At 40.2% G+C, this 18,436-nt stretch overlaps 1 protein-coding gene across 2 annotated transcripts in view; it reads left to right on the plus strand.

Annotated features, from left to right (window-relative positions):
• The first annotated feature begins 381 nt into the window (after positions 1 to 381).
• The window catches only part of itga10 (integrin, alpha 10), a 33,956-nt gene continuing 15,901 nt past the window's right edge, over positions 382 to 18,436 (plus strand). The window contains exons 1-8 of one of the 2 annotated variants that reach the window (XM_007556057.2): positions 382 to 695; positions 797 to 1,158; positions 9,427 to 9,538; positions 9,624 to 9,733; positions 9,825 to 9,913; positions 12,442 to 12,556; positions 13,884 to 14,011; positions 14,601 to 14,749. In XM_007556057.2, the coding sequence (XP_007556119.1) occupies positions 1,107 to 1,158; positions 9,427 to 9,538; positions 9,624 to 9,733; positions 9,825 to 9,913; positions 12,442 to 12,556; positions 13,884 to 14,011; positions 14,601 to 14,749 (755 nt within the window). In that variant the 5' untranslated portion in view covers positions 382 to 695; positions 797 to 1,106. Of the gene's footprint in view, positions 1,159 to 9,426; positions 9,539 to 9,623; positions 9,734 to 9,824; positions 9,914 to 12,441; positions 12,557 to 13,883; positions 14,012 to 14,600; positions 14,750 to 18,436 lie in introns of both variants that reach the window. The other variant, XM_007556056.2, reaches the window with a different exon arrangement.

Here is an 18,436-nt window from a genome sequence, read left to right on the forward strand (position 1 = left end):
AGAGGTAACAACATTCATATATTTCTGCTGATCATAAAATGTTGCTTTCAAGTCAGAATAATAATAATAACAATAATAATAATAATAATAATAATTAATAAAAGTTCCTTTTATTATTATTTTTATTTCTGTAAGACAACACGGAACGGAATAGAACTTTCTTTGAGTTGGTAAAATATAATGTGTTTTTCACTATCAAGCCTCTATAAACTTTATATGGGCAGGAACTTGATTTTGGGCAAATGTCATGCCTTTAATAATAAAACCAAAACAAACGGAACCAATTAGTCAGAGGAATAAGCTGAGCTCTCGAAAACAGCGAGTGGGAAAGAGGGAGAGAGAGAGATGTGTGTGTGCGTGTGTGTGTGTGTGTGTGTGGAGGCTGAAAGTTTTGTCAGTAGGAACCAGAACCAGGCGCTCAGAGAGGAGTGGATGTATGTGGACGGATGGAGCGACGGGAGGTGTGAGAATAAATGCGCTCTTTCATTTCCAGCAGAGAAACCCGAAAGACACACATTCATGCGGACTCCGGCCCCGCGGGATTGAACAGCGAGAGTGGATCATGGATAGGAAGTCATCGGGAGAAGCAGACGCGTCGGTTCTGCTCCAAGTTTGAGCTGGAACAGTTTGGTCTTCAAAGACGCGCTGCGGGGTCGGGAGGGATGACGCTCACCGCCGCTGATTGATCGTTGAAGGTGTTGCACATTTGTTAAGGCTCACTGACTCTGAACTTTAGTCGGACGGGACAGGTGCACTCGCTCAATCTTTATTTCTTTCTTTTTTTTTTTTCCTCCAGACTTGAAATATTAACAACTAAGACAAAAACAAAATCGCAAACAAGAATATCTTCATTGTATTTCTATCTTTAACAACCCGATAATTGGTCCGCAAATGAACCTGAGTCGAAATTTGGCGCTAACATGCAGAACTTTGTGAGTGGATTTGACGCATCTCCAGTGGAAAGAGAAAGCTGACTATGTGGTGGATACAGAAGCGCTGCAGCAGACCGGGGGAGACCGCTTTGTAAACAGAAGAGGAAAAAGAGGAGGAAGAAGTAGAAAAAAGAAAAACCGTACTAAAGGGACTGCTTTCATTCGGGCTTATAAATGGAGCTGCGCAAATACCTGTTGTGCCTGGAGTTTATTCTCCTTCTGAAAGGTAGGAGTTTCTCTCTGGGGTTTTGTGACATGCACATAATTACGATTTTTATATTTCTAAAGAATTTTCTTGAGGATGACCAAATGATGATTTATTTAAGCTGCCAGCGCCTTTTAGTAAATTAGGGTATCATCATTTCAATATCTATTTCAGTAATTTATTCAAAGAATCATGTCACACATAGTGATATATTTATTAACCTCCAGGTGGGTAAATTGCAAAATGTAAATGATGAAGGTGTTGACTATTAGAGAATAATATAAATTGAAAGTTGAGTGGAAGGAAAAAGTCGTTTTGAGAATTTTAGGACAGATGTTACGTCTGGACTGCAGTGGGAGTCAGACTCTATAAGCCACCACACATCTTTTGGGGTACAAATTAAATTTCACTCCTGAATCAGAGCTGATGCAAGAAGAGTTTTACTGAGGAGGAAAAGGAGCGTCCATTTGCTCAGTGGTCCAAACCTCCTCTTTTCAGCTGTAAATACATTTGGATCCCATCTGGATGTAAAGGTCACAGGTTCTAGAGGAAGAGAGGAGAGGCACAAAATCAGAGCTGCTGGACGTCCAGCAGGAAGTCTCCACTCAAGTCCAAAGTCAGATCAGCTTCATAACCTTTAGCTCAGTCTTTCTCAAACTGTGGTTCCCGGACTGGTGGTCCGCGGGGTACTGCATGTAAACGAAAGCTTACTTGCAGTACCCCTATCAGAGGAAGCTCAGCTGCTGGGTGTTGATGTGTCAGACACTCAGTGTCACTCAGTGTCTGACACATCAACACCCAGCAGCAGCTACAGCTAAACTTCCTCTGATCTCTGGTGGATTCCATTAGGAATCTCTATTATTGTCTGCAGTCACAGACAATAAAATGTGGAACCTCATCTGTGACTCTGCTGTGTCTGTGTCAAAACCCTAAACATGAGCCTCCACTACCACATGAACAAGTCAGAGAAATAACAGTGACTTTCTAAGACACTTTGCTGCTTTTTGAAGAACAGCTACAAATTACTTGATAGCAACAAAATTCTTCATGTTTAACAAAAAAATGCAACAATCGTGAATCATTTAAAGAGTTGTTGGTGGCGCTATGATGGCTGAAATGGGTCACCAAATCAATTTCTGCTCAGTGCTTCATAACATCTGGAACTGAAGTTTGTAAAGAAAAGATAAGAGGCTGACCGTACTGATGGTCATTAACAGACAACCCGTGCCAATATCAGTGTCACACATGCCTCCCAGAGATCCTCTGATCTTTCTTTTCTGTGCCAGTGAACCACAAAGCAGACATTCCTCACATGGTTAATCATGGAAGAGAGCAGGCATGTGCAGAAAAACACCTGGACACACTCCATGTGTCCGATAGATCAAACATGCAAGGAAGCGAACGCCAGCCATCAAATTGTTTCTGGTTCAGAGTTTAATCTTTGGGATATAATTTATTTCGCCCTGCAACTTTGAGATGTGTCCTTGGTCCAACACTGCATCAAATGGCTGAATCACTTCCTCAGGATGCAGTCAGGTTCTCCACAGTCCTGCTAAGTACCTGATTATTTGATTCAGGTGTGTTGAAACATATAAAAGTTGCAGGACACCGGCCCCCGAAGGACTAGATTCGAGACATTATAGCTGCAAGGATTTATGTTTGTCCAAAAATGTTGCAGTTTCATCTCCTCTTACAACTGACTGACCGGAGCCGCCGCGAGACACGGCCTCTCCGGTCATATCAGCAGCTCCCATCTCTGAGACGTGAAGCCTGAAGTTCCTGTAATGAGGGTCTTGTGGCGTGTTCGTTTTCACCGTGAAGCGTGAACGTCAGCCGCCCTCCGCTGCTCGCGATTGCTGCAGCGGGGCAGTCTAGCACACCTCATTGAAGTGTTCCTGCTCAGCAGAAAGAACGCGAAGAAAAAGCCCATTGTTGTCTGCCTCGAGAAGTGTGCGATTGTGGTTCTGATAAGTGGTGGGTGAGCTGCTGTATTGCGCCACGCTTCCACGAAGCAGAGTAAGATCAACAGGCTGATTTTTCTTTTGTTTTTGTTAACTTTGCAAAGAGCTAATCCTCTGGATGCGGCAAGTGCTGAGCGTGCTGTGACGTTAACCTGTAAGATTAAAACGTTGGCATTTGCAGGAAGCCGTTGAGTAATTATAGCTGGGTGCTATGGGCCTGGAAATACCCCAAAAAAGATTGCAGAAACAATTACATATTTTAAGAAAAACACCAATAGTCAAGTTGAGCTTATCTCATTTAGCCACGTTAGCCGTTTAAATCCAGCATGAACAAGCCAAAGCGTTTTCATCGCTTTGAACATTTGATTCGCCCTCTACAGTAGCTTGTGTAGCTGCAATGATGGTGTTCCTGCCTCTTTGTGTCATTCTGGAGCATGTAGGTGACTGAGTATGTGTGTAATGTTAATGGTTTTAGCAGAGCTGCCCCTGATGTGGACAGCAGGACTCCCATGTCTGTTATGCTTTACTGAGATGTCAAACACAGGTGTGTGTGTGTGTGTGTGTGTGTGTGTGTGTGCGTGCGTGCGTGTGTGTGTGCTTCTCCTGCTATCTGCTTGTTATTTTGCTGACTTTCATTCCCGCTCCCCACTCATCATCCACCCCCGGGTCCCCAGGAGAATGTGACAGAGATGGGAATAAAACACGATCAACATAATGGAGAGAAAATCTGGTGAAGAGAGGTGGAGGACGGGAAAACATAATGAGTCAGGTGAAGAGAGCTGAGACGCTCGTGAAGACACGTCACTGCAGGGTGTTTTCTAAACTAGGGTTGCAGGATAACTAAGTGGAAAACGGGGATTGGGAGTCTTGTACAGAATTATGCAAATGTTTTAACCAGCTGTGCCTCCTGCAATGAGCCAGGCCAGGTTTTCTTGTAATCTTATGAAGTGTTTTGGTCATTTTGTTCTGCAGGATTTATGAAGGTTTTTCACAGTGCTTGTTGTTGTTTGGACTTTGACTGCTTTTATCTAATTTTGGCCCAGTTCTTGTTCTTGATCATGACGGTATGATTCACAAGGTGGAAAGCAGACACAAGAAAATGTCAAATGTGTGAGACCGACATCACAAGAACAAGTTCTGGTACGGTTGTCCTGATCCGAATATCTCAGCCCACCCAAAGACTTTCACAACGCTGCAACCTCAGTCTTTCCCAGCAGCGACAAATATTTTGTCCCAAGAAGAGTTTGGGAGAAGACTTTGTAAGATGGTTTACGTTCTTTCCCGTCTTATATGAGATAATTTCTTCCTCTGATTAGAGATTTTGTTTATCTGGAGCAGTTTGCTGCGTAGTGAAGCTCGCATTAGCATGTTTATTCTCTGATTTTATGTCACGTGTCGCTAACTGGGTGCATGACATATTTCAGTTACTTGTTAGCAGCCAAAACATTGTTGTCCTGTTTCATAAATTTCCTCTCTGCTTTGAGCAGCATAAAATTGAATGACTGCTGCTTTAGCTGCTCTCTGCATAACTATCTTTATAAGTGCAGAGGAGGCTCTGTGACAGACACAAGTCTGCTACATGCAGTGCAGTCTGTCTTTCTGTGAGAATGTCCCAATAAAAAGGTTAAAAACACTTGGATTGTTAGACAAACACAGATTTTTTTTTTTTGACTGGTAGAATTCTGCACCCAGCAGATAATGCAGATTTGCAAGCTTATATACATAAACATTAGTTAAAAAAAAAAAAAACCATCCATACTGCTCACTAGCAGTTTACAACTGACATTAAGATGCAGACAGTAAACAAACAGGAATGAGAAGTCAAGTTTAGTCAGGAGCTCCAGCAACACCTTGATCTGGGTCCAGGTATTCATCCAAGAATCTGGAAGTCACTTCTTTGTGAAATAGGATCAAATCTAGCAAAAGGCCAGAGAGATTCATCATCCTTCAGTTGGTCATCTACTTTGCTTTCTTTGAAAATCCTCATGTTGGTACTAAATACAGTTTTACATCTGCTTTACCTACACTATCTTTGATATCTCCCAAATATTGAGCTGAATAAAAGAAACCTGTAACAATGGTTGTGTTTTATGTGCGCACACACACACACACCCCTACACACACACACACACACACACACACACACACACACACACACACACACACACACAAATAATCTTAATTCTGGACTGAAAATGAGTTTAAACAATCCTTTAGGCTAAAGAAAAACTTTGAAAGCCCTTCAGGATGTCTGAAAAAGTTTGGGAAGCAACATTTGGCATGGTTTATATGGCATCTTTGTGTCGGTACCGTAGAATAAAGAAGACTGTGGCATTGGGTTCAGTTCGTTCCTGTTCTTTCCAATGACAACTGTTCACATCCAGCAGCAGTAGCACCCAGAGCTGAGTTTGTGGTTCAGGAAATCTGGACTTGGTTTTGGTTGATGTATGTTTGCCACCAGTTGTCATGACAATTAGTGGCCAAAAAGCTGCTGCTGGCACGGTGTCATCCAGTGTAAATGGATGCAGAGAAGAAAGGACAGAGCAAGACAAACGACAGTGCTGCTCTGCGAGAACAAGGGTAGAACGTCACAGGAAGCTTGCATGTCCTTATGCTCCTGTTGTAAAAGTGTGTGGAAAACTGAGAGCAGCTTTTTATAGCTTGTATGGGTGACTGAATGAATCGAAAGGCAAAAGACAAAATCGTCAAAAATGGTTAGTGGAGACCAAATTTAAAACAGCGGTTTGTGCGACGTAATAAAACCCAGAAGTGTTTCACAGCGATGTTGGTGATATGGTTAAGTACAAATGGCGACCGAGCAAATAATTTCAAAGAAGCTTGGATTTTCAGAAAGAACACATGGAAGGAAGGACTTACAGTACATAAGGCATGTGTGAGCAATCAGACAATTCATAAATCTTATCTGATGCCGAATGTCTTCGGCAGTGATGTCTTCAGATCTGCAAAGGGAGCAGAGGAAAGGCTAAATGGGATTCGTCTCTAGTAAGGGAACTGGTCACAGATGCTGCCAAATGTTAAACACACATGTTCAGAAGTGACTTAATGCGACCTTTAGATAGAGAAAACACACTAAGAACATGCTTATGGTTTCACAGTTTGCTGGAGATTGACAGTGGCTCTGCAAGGACATAACACTTTTGGTATCAGTGTGAAAACCAACAGAGCTCCAGGTGTCAGGTGGCGTGTGTGTTAAACAGCCGGCCACAATGCGTTTACAGAAATCTGCAATAACCTGTTGGAGTTAATAACTTAATAGGCAGTAAAGTTGAAGAGGAATGGATAAGTTTTTCCAATTGCATGTTCAGGCTAGAACGATGAAGAGTAGGATACATGTAGTGATATGACCTTGTACAATAAACATAATAGCCTAAAAATATATAATTACCTTATAGAGAAAGTAAAAACAGTGATGGAGTCTCTGGGTATGAAGGCCCATTAATGTGGGGTGATTTTAAAGCGAAGAGCATTTAACTAAATACGTTATAATACTAAATTATTATAACTTTATTAATGAATATTTCAGATTGCTTTTGCTGCAGTAAGAATAATGCAGTTACTTTACCGATTTCATCATCCTATCCTTATTTGTTTTAAATTATTGTTTAGTTATTGAGGTAGTGTTGTGAATCTCATACTGACTCTATCTTAATTTTACATCAGCAGTGCAACAAGAAGACATAAAAAGCAACCCCAGAACAACCAAAAAAACTAACATAAATTAACAAAAATATTCTAAAAAGTTATTAAAAACATAATCCAAGAATCTTACCCTAAGCTTAAGCTTACCTGTGCTTTTTTCTTTTTCTGTGATCACATTTTGCACTCAAATTACCCAAAAACTCAAAACATAAGTCCAAATTACCTTCATTAAAGCAACAAAAGTAAAACCCCCACAGATTTTGTTTTTCTCAAAGTTTAGAGCTGAACAAACAGACAGACTTTGTGACATCTTGAACTGTGTTTTTTTGTTTTTTTTTGTTTAGCTGAACATACATATGTTTCTAGCTATGAGTCCCCTGGTGAGCAAATCTGGACACGAGACAGAGAAGAAAATTTCACGCTCAATGAGGATACCAGAAAGTACATCTGCAAGTACAAAGTAGGTGGAAGAAACTGAATTCTGTGAGAAAAGCAGGAGCAGAGATGGATGAGAAACGCTGAACGTATCCAGTTTCCCCCCTCCCTAAACCAAGTGGAATCCCCCTCTGATTGGCCTGGACGAGGTAAATGTGTGTTTTGGTGGGAAAGTGCAGGCGGACCTGGTGCACAGACACCGCTCCAGTGATCCAGTCATGTTCAAATCACAGGGTGAGACTGAGGAAGCCTCTGCAGATGAACCAGGAGGCTGCAAAATTGCACACAAGGTCAAATGTATTTAGACAGCCTCTTTATTTTCCGACACATTTAATGTCCTACCGCTCAGGGCTACAATTAACGCAGCTTTAACTGGCTAATTGTCGACCGTCAAGACCGGAGGAGAGTTTTATTTTCAGGTTGAGCTAAAGATAATGTTCTACAAAACACTTTAATTTAAGAGAAAATGTGTAGGAAGAAATGCAGCGATGTCCAATGACATGCAAGTAAGATGAGCACGTGTGTTTCCTGGAACAGGATGTTTCAAACACACTCCCTGCACAGCCTCCTTCTAATTATATATGACGCTACTTTTGACTGAAAATGATGTTGTTCATCATGAAACCACATGGAAATGTCTTAATATCTAAATGATTTAGTGATGTTGAGAAAACACAAAGTTAAGCAGGTTGAGCAATGTTAGCGGTTTTACTCAGCTTTGTGTTAAAAATGGCTAAAATATTAATAGGACCATGCTAAAAATATTCACACCGCTTGAAACCTTCCTTATTTTATCACATTACACATTACTGCCAGAAATATTTGTTGGGGTTTTTGAAGATGTGGGTAGTAACTATTTATGTTGACTCTGATACATTCATTTGAGTAACACTTTGAAGAAAATGTACTTGTTTTGCATTAAGCTATTGAGTAATTATCTTATTTATTGGCATTAATTTCTAAGTGATGCATAATTGTAAAGTGGAAAGAAAATTTCAAATGCTTTTTAAATCTTTTACAAAAGGAAATCTGAAACGTGCGTTGTACTTTTTTTGTATTCTGAATCCTGTTCTCCTTCCCTTCATCCGCTCATTCTTCTGGAAAACTGTTCAAACCAAGGAGGTTCATTTGCAGAGCAGCTGTGAACATTAACTATGAGATACTTACCACAAACTCTCAGATGGATTTAGGTCTGTACTTTGACTGGGCCAGTCATTCCTTGGTTGTATTCAGTTGTGATCAGGGTTAGACAGTAGATAGATGGAGCCAAATGTAATCATTACTTGATGTATTCAGGTGCAAACTGCAGAAAAACTGGCTGGCTAATATTAGAATGATTGATGATGTTAATCAGTCTGTTATAAATGTCTACAGAGGAATTTCTGCTCACAACTTGAAGTTAGAACCGCTGCTGCGATCATACAGTTGTATTTACTTTAAAAGGTAAATACATAATTGACTAGTAGAAGCACATGGTAGAGTGAGTCATTGGATTTTGAAAAAAAAAAAAAGAAAGAATTTCCCAAGTTTTCGGTATCACTCCTTCATTTACTATCCACCTGATTAACTTCTGATCGTGTGAAAACCAGGAACTTGTGTAACTTAAATGAGTGCGCTTCGATTTCGTCTCAGCAGCTCGGTGACCTGCCTCCCATCCTGCTGCTTTCTGTCCTCTGTGCGTCCTTCTCCCCTCTCCTACCAACTATGAAGGGCAGGCTTGTGTGTCAAAACAGGGAGCTTACTATGCTTCAAGGTTTTTCTAACCCACACCCTTCCCTGCTTTGCTTCACTCCTCCTCTCTCCTATCCCCCTTTCCTCTGTCACTTTTCATCACAAGATCTCCTTTTCCCTTGATCTTTTCCTTCTTTTCAGAGGAACCACTGTAAAATAATAATAATAAAAAAAAAGAATAACTCCATGCTACACAACATCCCCAACCAGGTTTTGCATATTCTCCACTGATTTCTATGGTTTATTTTAAAGCAAAGAACATGTTGGCAAACACACTCAGGAGTGCGGCGATCCGCAGACCATTATCTTGTCAACGTCTTCTTCTGCATTTGGAAATAGAGAGAAAAGCACATCACTGCATAGATTTATAGAGCATGCAAAGTTAATGCAAAATCGCTACTGAAATGGATGGATGAATGGATGCTGCCTCTTCTCCACCGTGACAGCATTTCACATTTCCTTCTCTTTATTTCTGTAACAACATCTCTGTTGTTTCTTCCAGGGTTGTGTCGGTGTTTCAACATAGACGTGAAACATCCTCGCGTCTTCACCGGCCCGGAGGACGCCCAGTTTGGCTTCTCTGTCCTACAGCATGAAGCAGAAGGAGAGAAATCGTAAGTATCTGCGTTGGCAGAGGTGAATGTGAAGTAAGAACTACTTACATGATGGCGTGATAACATTTGGGTGCCTCTGCCGAAGGATGCTGGTTGGAGCTCCGTGGGATGGGCCGCCCAACAACAGGAAAGGAGACGTCTATAAATGTGTTGTGGGGGAGGAGAAAAACTCAAACTGTAGCAAAGTAAACCTCGGTGAGAGACAAAAAAAAAAGTAAAAGTTGAATGTCAGTACTAAAGCTGTATGTCCAGATGTTGAGTAGATGTTTTTATTTGTGTGCTTCAGGTGAAACTGCTCTTCGTAACGTTTCTAAAAACCTGAGGAACTCTCACCTGGGAATGACCCTCACACCGGACTCACCTGACGGATTTTTGGTACGTCTAATTTCTTTTTTAAATTCGTATGCTCATGGAAAACATCAATTAATGACGACACTTCAGATCAAATGAATGAGTTAAAATTAGAGATCCAAAGGCTGAGGTAAATAATATATGAATATATTTATGTGGATAGATGGATTTTCTGACATGATTAGGCATATTCGCAGTATGAAACAGCAGGGTGACACTTTATTTAAAGGGGTGTGCATAAGAGACTGTCATAAACACGACATAGCACATGTCATGAACATGAATGATTCTTCATAAGTGTTTATGACAAAGTGTCTTTTGGTAAATAATGACATTTCAAATGCAAAGGTGCCCTGAAAGTTGCATTAAAAGTTCATTAAAAGTGTCAACTTTGCATTATTCACTAAGTAATGACACATTTATTGCAACCATTACCATTAATGCAGGCATTGAAATTAAACTAAAAGTGTCGACTTTGCATTAAAAGTGTCTTTATTTACCGAGTGACACTTCATGACAACAGTCATAAGCATTCATAAAGACTCCTTCATAATCATGACAGGTTATGTCATGTTTATGACACTGTCATGAAAAATTAGTTCTCAATGATTCATTTTGTATTACAGACAATGTGACAATATTAAGTAACGAAAATTGTTGCTGATTTTTCTTCTTCTTCTTCTTCTTCTTATTATTATTATTATTATTATTAGATACCATGTGTGGCAAATCTTGAAATTCGTCCAATTCTTAGTTTGTCTAATTTATTCAATTAATTAATTATTTAAGTTAGACTGGTCTGACTTGAACTACTATGTAGAAATAGTAATTAGACTGGTCACATAACATAGTTTATATAGCAAACCAACACAAAGTAGTGCATAATTACGAAATGGAAGAAATATAATCAGATGTTTTTGTTTGGTTTTTTTTGCCTATAGATAGCTCTATAGCTCATCTGACAAAATCAGTCAACATTTTTCCATGATAGATCTGACCTTGCTTAAAAAGAAATCCCCATTGGAAACAGGTGGCAGCATTATGCTGTGGGGATGGTTTTCTTCAGCAGGGAGAGAGAGATGCTGGTCAGAGTTAGGGAGAAGATAGATGGAGCTAAACATGGGAGAGTCCTGGACTGTAAAAGATTTGAGACTTGGCCAAAGGTTCATCTTCCAGCAGGAGAATGATTTTTCCAGAAATTTCAGCAAATCATTGTAAACAATCATGAAACATCAGACTTTTATTTCCAAGTATGTACCACTTTGGTCTGATCTAACACATAAAATCCCAGTAAAATACATTGAAGAAGTGATTTTAATGGCATAAAACGTGGAAAAAGTCCAAGAAAGTATAGTTTAGATAGTAGATAGTTTGAGTTTTAGTTAATAAACACTCGGATTAAAAAGCAGATTATCACCAACTGTTTAGTTTCCATCACATTCACTGATGGTCAGGGTTTATTCTGAAAAACAAGTCTCTCTCTAGTCTGGGCCTGGCTCTGCAGCTCTGATAATAACATTTTATTGTTGCTCTCTTGGCCTAATTTCTCCAGTCAAACACACTTTGCCCTTAACCAGGAGGCATTCGTGTGTGCTTGTGTTTTCTGCCAGGATTCTTGCTCTACTCCGGGCGCGGAGTCGTGTACAGTTCAGAAACGACTGCCAGCTCAGGCAGCTTTAATGCGAGCATATGTTTAACTGTGAGTGTGTGTGAGTGTGTGTATGTGTGTGAGAGAGTTTTTATGTTAACCCCAGTGGTCGGGTCTATAACAGGACTGGAATGCGTCTCCGGCCCTTCTGTAATGACAGACCTACCAAAAGCCATAGCACCTCTTTCACTTCGCTCCATCCTCTCCCTCCGTGGTTTCCTCCCATGATTCTCTCCATCTCATCCCTGCTGCCTGTCTGTGCGCCTGAGGAGAAGCCCATCCTTAATGACAGGGGAAGAAAAACCAGGATGTTTCTCTTTCTCTCGTTCTACCCCCTTTTTATCCTGTTTTCACCCCTCCCTCCTTTTGTCTCTTTGTAGCTGATTTTCCCTTTTAAGTCCTCGTTCTTCCTTCATTCTTTCCTCCAAGTATAAAAACCAACGAAACGGCGTTTGAAGACAGAAATATTTTTATAGGACGCCCCCCGCCCCACATTTAGCACAATCAGTTTTAAATTGCTGTGTTTCTCTTGGTTTCCAGCTCTGTTAAACCGCTCATGACAACAGTGACTGCCAGCATGCCAACAATGGTCTCCCTTCCTCTGTCTCCGCCTCATTTTCTGTCCTCAAAACCACACCATTGTACTTTTTTTCCATGACTTATTCCCCTTTATGGCTTGTTTTCTTTTATTCCTACTGTTTTCTTCTTGGTTATTTTTAAATGTGTGACACAGACCTATTTGTCTGAATTCTTTGAAGGCGACGAAATGACCACATCTTTTTCTGAGCAGAACGCAGATAAAGTTATGAGGTCCAGTGGCTCTGAATTCTCCTCACCTGTGGTACACATGTTGATTCATGTGTTTGTTTACGACCCTGACTGAGTGTGTGCCTCCCTTCGGCAGGCGTGTGCCCCTCTGTGGTCGCAGGAGTGTGGGACATCGATGTTCAGCACCGGCATCTGCGCCTCTGTTGGCGATGACTTGGAACCGAGAGGCACCATCGCTCCAACCGAGCAAAGTAATCACACATTTTGTAGAAACACAGAAACAAAAAGGACTCATGCTTGAGTAGGGTTAGGAGGTTCTTAAGCTTGGTAAATGTAAATGTTTTTTATGTTAGTAAATCTTTTTGACTTCTGTGTTTTTATGAAGGTATCATACTTTTCTAATTTTAAGTTTTGATGTTATGAAAGCTGGCATTCTTATACTTTTGTGTAATATTTTAATCAAACTAATATTTATCTAACACAAAAAAATGAATGAACAAAACACTGCAAACAAATCTACCGAACAGAACTATAATAGTAATTTATTATTTTATATTCATCTCTAATCTGCAGTCAGATGCAGCTTCGCTTAGGGAGGTCAGAGATATTTTTGGGTTTTTGTGACACGCTCTCCTTATTTTAAATAATGCTGTTATGCCATATCTTCACACATGATTGGCCACAAGGCCACCATTCAAGAGCCACTGAGAGTGAGAGCTGAGCAGAGATTCTTTGATTCACTAAAAAGAATAATCTCTTAGGGCCGAGGCTCTTGGTTATGACCCATCACTAATATTAAGGCCTAAAATTGTGCCTTGCAATGATATCTTCATCTTTGCAACTTAATCTAATTTCGTCACGTTTCAACAACAAACTTCAACGTATTTTTCTATGATGATATGTGAACAATTGACAGAAAGCAGTAGATAATTTCAAAGTGAAAGAGAAAGCAAATGCAGCCAACAGCTTTCAGGAATAAGAAAGAATAAACTCAGGATTAATAAGACCATTAAGAAGGTGAGATGTGACGCATTTGTTCAGCCAACACCAGGTTTTCTACATTGAGCTCATCAACATTTTCTTTGCTTAGAGTTTTATAGAGAGACTATAAATAAATTTTATGCACAGTTAAAAAGTCCTAGCGACTCTTGTTGTCCCACGCTTTACGCCTAGTCCTCCCTTAGTCAGGAGGCAGTCGTGATTTCTGCCAGGAAAACACAAGAACACACAAATTTGTAGGTCAACAGCTGCGTGGGACATGGCCACCTCCAGCTGTGATTCACAAATGACCAGAGGGAGCTTAGAGGCAAGTTTATGTTAGGAACCTTTATGAAATAGACTCAAGAAGAGCTTGGCCTGGACAACGATCTAAATTATCTACCACAGAGACAAAAACTCAATAAATCAGAGACATGGGGTGAGGCCAAACCACTAAGAGCCTTAAAAACCAAGCAATAAGATTTAGTTTAAAACCTATTCTAAAACAAATGGGCACCCAGTGGAGGGAGGACAATTTTGCAAAGTGACAGAATACGGGAAAAAGTTCAAAGTGAATCAGCAGACTCTCTTGTGTGGCAGAGTGTCAGACCTTCATGGACATCGTGATTGTTGTGGACGGCTCGAACAGCATCTATCCCTGGTATGAAGTCCAGAACTTCCTCAGCAACATTCTCAGCAAGTTCCACATCAGCTCGGACCAGATGCAGGTACAAACTGCTCTCCGCAACGTTCCAGCAGCAACCGCCTGCAATTATTATGCACACTTGTAATGGAAACTTGTGGGTTTGAGTTTACGTCAAATAACACATCTCATGGACCCCTCTGCTGTTGCCAGGAGAGGGAACATTCTCGTCTCTTGAGTGAAAACATGCACCAAGTGAAATTACGGGCAGGTTTGGCAAATATGACCAGAATGAACTGCTGCAGTAACGTCACAAGACAAGAACCTTGGAGGTTTCTTTAGAAGAACAGGAATCAGAGGGGAGGGTGTGGGGACGTTACTCTGAAACGAATAACAAGAAGAGCGAGAGGGGGCTTGAGTTATGAAAAGGGAGGGTGGAGGGGGGGTATTGGGTAGCAGGCAGCATGAGGTGAAGAGGAAATACCTCTGGTTTTTGAATGAATTCAAAAATTCCCCAAGTGTGCTGTTTGCTTTAAGAACAGGGTTCGTACTTAAAGAGATAGTTCACTCCGGAAAACAAGAGCTTTAGACGATGTTTCAACCAACTGTGTGCAAGCCCAGCTACGGATATGTGGCGTTGCTGAAACACTTGTGTGTTTGCATGTTTTATTCAGGTTGGTATACTGCAGTACGCAGAAGTAGCAGTCCATGAGTGGTCTCTGAAGGACTACCAGACCACACAGGAGGTGGTGGAGGCCGCCAAAAACATCAGCCGACAGGAGGGACGAGAGACACGCACTGCATACGCCATCCAAATGGCCTGGTAGGCTTATTAGTTACTGACCATAGATAATTCTCCTACAACATGGGAAAGATTTGGCAGGAAACTGTCTGCTTGTTTGGATTTTGATGCAACATTCTCTGAGGTTTCTCTATAAAAATAACATGCCGTGGAGTTTCTTCTTGTAATAATATTTAAGTTGCTAGAACTGTTTGCCTACTCTCTTTGTTCTCCAAGGTGCCATTGATTAGACAATAACCAAACCATGTTGCTTTATGCTGCATCCTGTTAGAATCTGTAAAGTGAATGTATCAGACATAAACATAAAGTGTGACCCTTTATAAGGTCAAATTTGTCTGTCTAGGCTCTAGGGTCAAATTCTGTTGAAATTCAAATAGACACTTTGAATGCTTTTTTTTTTTAAAGAAAAATATAATATCGTAATAGCAGAAATTTGAGTGTGAGAAAGGAAAACTCAGATTTTTTGATGGGGGTTTTGTATTTAGTTTGACTTGGAGCACAAAAGAAACAAAGTGGAAAAATAACTCTGGGCAAGCAGGCATGACTCAAGGATCCAAATTCACGAGTACATTTTATAGAGCTGTTATCAGCCAACATGGCACAGATGTGATGTCGTCTCTAATAAAATGCCAGTCATTTGGTTTCTTACAGAACACGCTAGAAAACATTTACATTAACTCAGAATTGCAATGATGAATTTTACACCAGAAGAGATGTAACTTACTGTAAACCTCCTATAAGGTTTCAAGCCAATCACTTTTACCGTAACAAAGTTGTAAAACATGAGACATGTTATTCAAATCTTCCTTTATTTCTGACCATCTTACTTTATATATCATGAGCTAAATGCAATGCATCCAAGTTAATAGTCCTCAATGCAGCAGTAAATGTAATTAGAGTGAAAATAGGTACATATTTTTGTGGTGATAAAGTATTTTTAACTGGAAATAGATTTATTTGGCATTTTTATGTTTTTAAAGAGAAAAAATTAAGAGCTCACTGCACTGAACCCCATTGAAATCCTTGTGATTATTCCACCAAATATTGATCTCTGAACTCTTCCTGAGTTAAAACTTTAGTACTGTTGTTCCTAAATGAACATGAACTTGTTTTCTTGAAAATATTTGAGGTCTGAAAATATTTGAGGTCTGAAAGCGTTGCATCTTTTTCGTTACTTTGGCCATTTCTCATTTTCTGCAAATAAAAACAAAATGTTTGCTTGTAATTTCAGAAACATGTTTGTTGTCAGTAGTTCATAGAATAAAAAAACAATGTTCATTTTACTCAAACATATAAGCATAAAAAGTAAAATCAAAGAAACTAACGTGGTCTCTTCATTTTTGCCAGAGTTGTAATTAAACATGATTCCAAATTTAAACGTAATCCAGTCTACAGAGGGCAGATTGGATTACAGAAAATATCCAATGAGGACAAAAATGTGTTGTTGATGTCAAAGGTCAGAGGAGAATGAATGGAATGACTCAATATGACAGAAAGGAAAAGGCGGCTCAAATAACCTCTCACTATGTCCAAGGTCTGCATAATGCCATCTCCTAATGCACAACAGATAACCACAAAAAGTGCCTCAATTATAAGAAAAGGATAAAAGAAAGAAGAACAGGACCAAGAAGGAAAATGACAGATTGAAAAAATATTGATGAGTCTTGATGTCGGTTGTGATATTCAGACGATAGGACCAGAATTTGATGTAAACAGTTTATAAGCATCGGTGTGTCTTCCTTGTGTCAGCTGAGACTAGTTGTTGTGATAGTCATAGCACACTGATTGTACAAACATTATTTAAAGACAACAGCCCTCCTGAGTATTGTTGCTGACCATATCAATCCTTCATGACCACAGCGAACCCATCTTCCAGCTGGATAATGCACCATGTCTCCAAGTTCAAATAATCTCAAGCAGGTTTTCTGAATCAGACAATGAGTTCACTGTATTGCAGTGGCCTCCACAGTCACCAGACTGTTTCTTTACGCGTTAGAAGTTCAGAGGCTGGTGAATAGCCTTAAAGTATCTAATTCCTTTCAAAAATAAAATTCCTGCTTCTTTCAACTAGCTTAACCCACACGGCGCACCACACCCAGACGTGATCTGTGGCCATAGCTACCATTTTGGGATGTGAGTCTTGGAGCGACGTTCACTTTCCACACACACAGACACACACACCCACACACACACACACACAAACACGCACACACACACACACACACACACACAGCCACCAAATACGCAGCCACACAACCACTCAGGTAATTGGAGGCTTCCTGTTTTCTGCTACATTTAAAGGGGGAAAACGTTTTGGAAAAGCAGTGAGACTAAACCATTAAAACAATGAACAGTAAAAAGGTAATATATGAGTTTAAATAGGTAAGAGAACTCACACTTTGGTTGGGTTTACATTAAAACCTCCTCACCTGATCACGCATACTTTCTCACAGATGGACAGATAGCATAGTTGGCACAGAGGAGAAGCATGACGGGGTCGAAAAGCAGCTGGGCTGGGCGAACCGACCGGCAGCTGGGTCAGCACCACCAAGGGCGTGGCACGGCCTGGTCAGCCAAGTAGCGCTCCTGCAGCTGCGAAAATACACTCAGGAACATTTACAGATACACAGTCACATTCACCCCTTGGGGGTTACAAAACTAATTTAATCAAATTTAGAGTGTCACCAATTAAACCTTCTCTTAACGGGAAGCATTCGTAGGATTCATACACTGACCTCCTAACCTCAGCTTTAACCTCTTAAGCTGCATGCTTGGCTTTTAACCTTTTTCCTCTGACTTTGTGCTTGTTGTGACCTTAACCATGAACCCAAACAACAAAAATAGATTCTGACAGGCAGGAAAAGTGTTTGGCTTTTGATAATCAGATTCTTGTTAGACTTACAGAAATGAGTTGTTACAAGGGGAAAGCATATAAAGAAAGTCAATATTTCTGTAAAATTGCTGCATCCTAATAAGCAGTGAAAGTTGATCAGCAATTAAAATGCATAATTCTGCATCAAAATACATAAAAAAACATTTAAGACACTTATCTGGATGTTAGACTATGTAGTGTTGGGGGATATCACATAAAAATAATTTTAAAAATCTACTATTTAATGTATCATTTCAGACTTTTGTTGAATGTTGAAGTTAAAGTTGTGTCAAAGGGCCACAACTCATTTGAACAGATACAGACTCAGAGATGTTTTGTCATAATGCTCAGTGAAACCAAATGCAGTATAGCAGCATCCGTTACCAGCAAGAGAGCACAGTGTTGGAAGGGCGATGATCTGGGCTTGTTCTGCATCTACACAGGATATTATGGCAAGGAAGCCAAACACAGCCTTGTCTGAACTCTAAAGTATTGCACCGTTGAATCAAATCTGAAGTCAAATTGTGCTGTGCTGCATCAGAAACAAAAATGTCAGTATTTCAGTCAAAGTCCAGATTTCTTTTGAACTTGAATATTCTGGTGGAACATTAAAAGAATTGTTCAGAGGAGAATGCACACAGACAACAATGAACTGAAGGGACACTGCAAAAAGGAGTGGGCCAAAACTCCCCCAGAATGATGTGAGAGAGAGATAAGTTTATACAGAGGACAACCGAACATAACAAACACTGTTAACATAAAGCCCTGGAACAAAAGTGTGTGTGTGTGTGTGTGTGTGTGTGTGTGTGTGTGTGTGTGTGTGTGCGTGCGTGCGT

Source organism: Poecilia formosa, unplaced genomic scaffold, assembly GCF_000485575.1.
Source record: "Poecilia formosa unplaced genomic scaffold, Poecilia_formosa-5.1.2 Scaffold77, whole genome shotgun sequence".
Taxonomy (NCBI): Eukaryota; Metazoa; Chordata; class Actinopteri; order Cyprinodontiformes; family Poeciliidae; genus Poecilia; species Poecilia formosa.